At 49.4% G+C, this 1,440-nt stretch overlaps 1 protein-coding gene across 1 annotated transcript; it reads right to left on the bottom strand.

The window, feature by feature from the left end:
- Nucleotides 1-79: 79 nt before the first annotated feature.
- Pmar_PMAR020830 (hypothetical protein) lies at nucleotides 80-848 on the bottom strand (the record flags this gene model as incomplete). The annotated part of the gene is made up of 1 exon (XM_002781219.1): nucleotides 80-848. A coding segment is annotated over one exon (769 nt), but the record flags the coding sequence as incomplete, so codon positions are not given.
- Nucleotides 849-1,440: the final 592 nt, after the last annotated feature.

Raw genomic sequence — 1,440 nt, forward strand, 5'->3', positions numbered from 1 at the left:
ATGTAAATACCACGCCCATGCACTTCAACATAATGCTCTTCGGCGGCCGGGTCCAACATGAGTGCTGTCTTCCGCACACCTTCCAAGTCGATATCGTCCAACCTCAAGGAGGGTATTTTGATATCATAATCGGGCCAACTACCCTCTGAATGTAGCACACCTGTGAGTCTCTCACCCAGCAGTTCACAGCGACCAACGGCGAGGTCCGACACGCTCACGACCAAGGAGCCCAAAGCGAAGCCACAGTTCACCGCTGGCATGCTAGGGTCAATAACATCCTTCTCGGGATCGTCACCAGAGACTTCGGGATCGGGCTTCAACATGAGATGACCGAAAACCAATAGGGTTTCCCGGTACAGCAGAACTGGTATTTCCACGCGGAGGGCCTCGGCGACAATCTGAACCTCCGGCGTTGGCCCACTATAGTTGAGATTCACTGAGCAATCGGGGAGCCGTAGGACCTCCCATCGGTTGGGCTCTATACTAGACTGACCGTCCAGTTGAATCAACCTCCATTTCAGTTGAGACACGGGGCCGGCCTTGGCGAGATATAGCTTCTCTATAACAACCCAATACCGCACTCGGCTGAGGTCTACGCCCAAATGATGACCTGGCAGTGTGAACTTCACCTTAACAATGCCAATGTTGATGAAACAGCTCTTGTAAAGGAGCTCCTTCCACCAGGAACTCTTGCCAGAATTCGCCGGCCCTGCTCCCTCTCTTCGTGGACTTTTACCGTCCTTGTTGGCAATCTTGAGAATGTCCACATTGACGTCAATCGAGGGAATAACCAAACCAAGGTGCCAAAAACTGATACTAGGCGGGCCGACCTTGGCCCAGATCCTCATATTCTCATCCACAGTGCTGATCTCCACCTCCGCTCCGCCTCCCGATGGCCGCTTTAATGACAAGTCACTAAGACTCCGCCTCAGTACGATTTTCATCACAATTTCCAAGAGCCAGTACACGGCCGATGGGAAAGCGAAGGCTATGAGAATAACGCAGACAGCGGCAGTTAGAATTGCCTTCAGCGGTAGTAGTATGCAGTAGGAGAGACCCCAAAGGGCCGCATTGGAGAATATTGACGTCAGAATATTTGTCAAGACTTAAAATTGAAAGTAATTCTACACCAACGCATTATGGAAAGCACTGAACTCAAGCCGCCAAGGATAATGAAATGGAGACAATATTGATAAGGAGAAATTGAGGTCCCTTGGCACTACCGTGATGGTAGCATGAAAAGACCAACAGACCAAGTGAATGTTAACCATAATTCTCCCTGGCTATACAAACGCTATCTATATCTCACTAGCTTTCACCTTTATATTAAACCTGCTCAGATTCTCAGTCGACGTCGGCTCCGGTCCAGGAACAGAATTGGATGTAGTAGTAGTAGTAGTAGTAGTAGTATTAGTAGCATTTAGCGCTTGTACTACCTGC

Source organism: Perkinsus marinus (assembly GCF_000006405.1).
Source record: "Perkinsus marinus ATCC 50983 genomic scaffold scf_1104296943342, whole genome shotgun sequence".
NCBI lineage: Eukaryota > Perkinsozoa > Perkinsida > Perkinsidae > Perkinsus > Perkinsus marinus.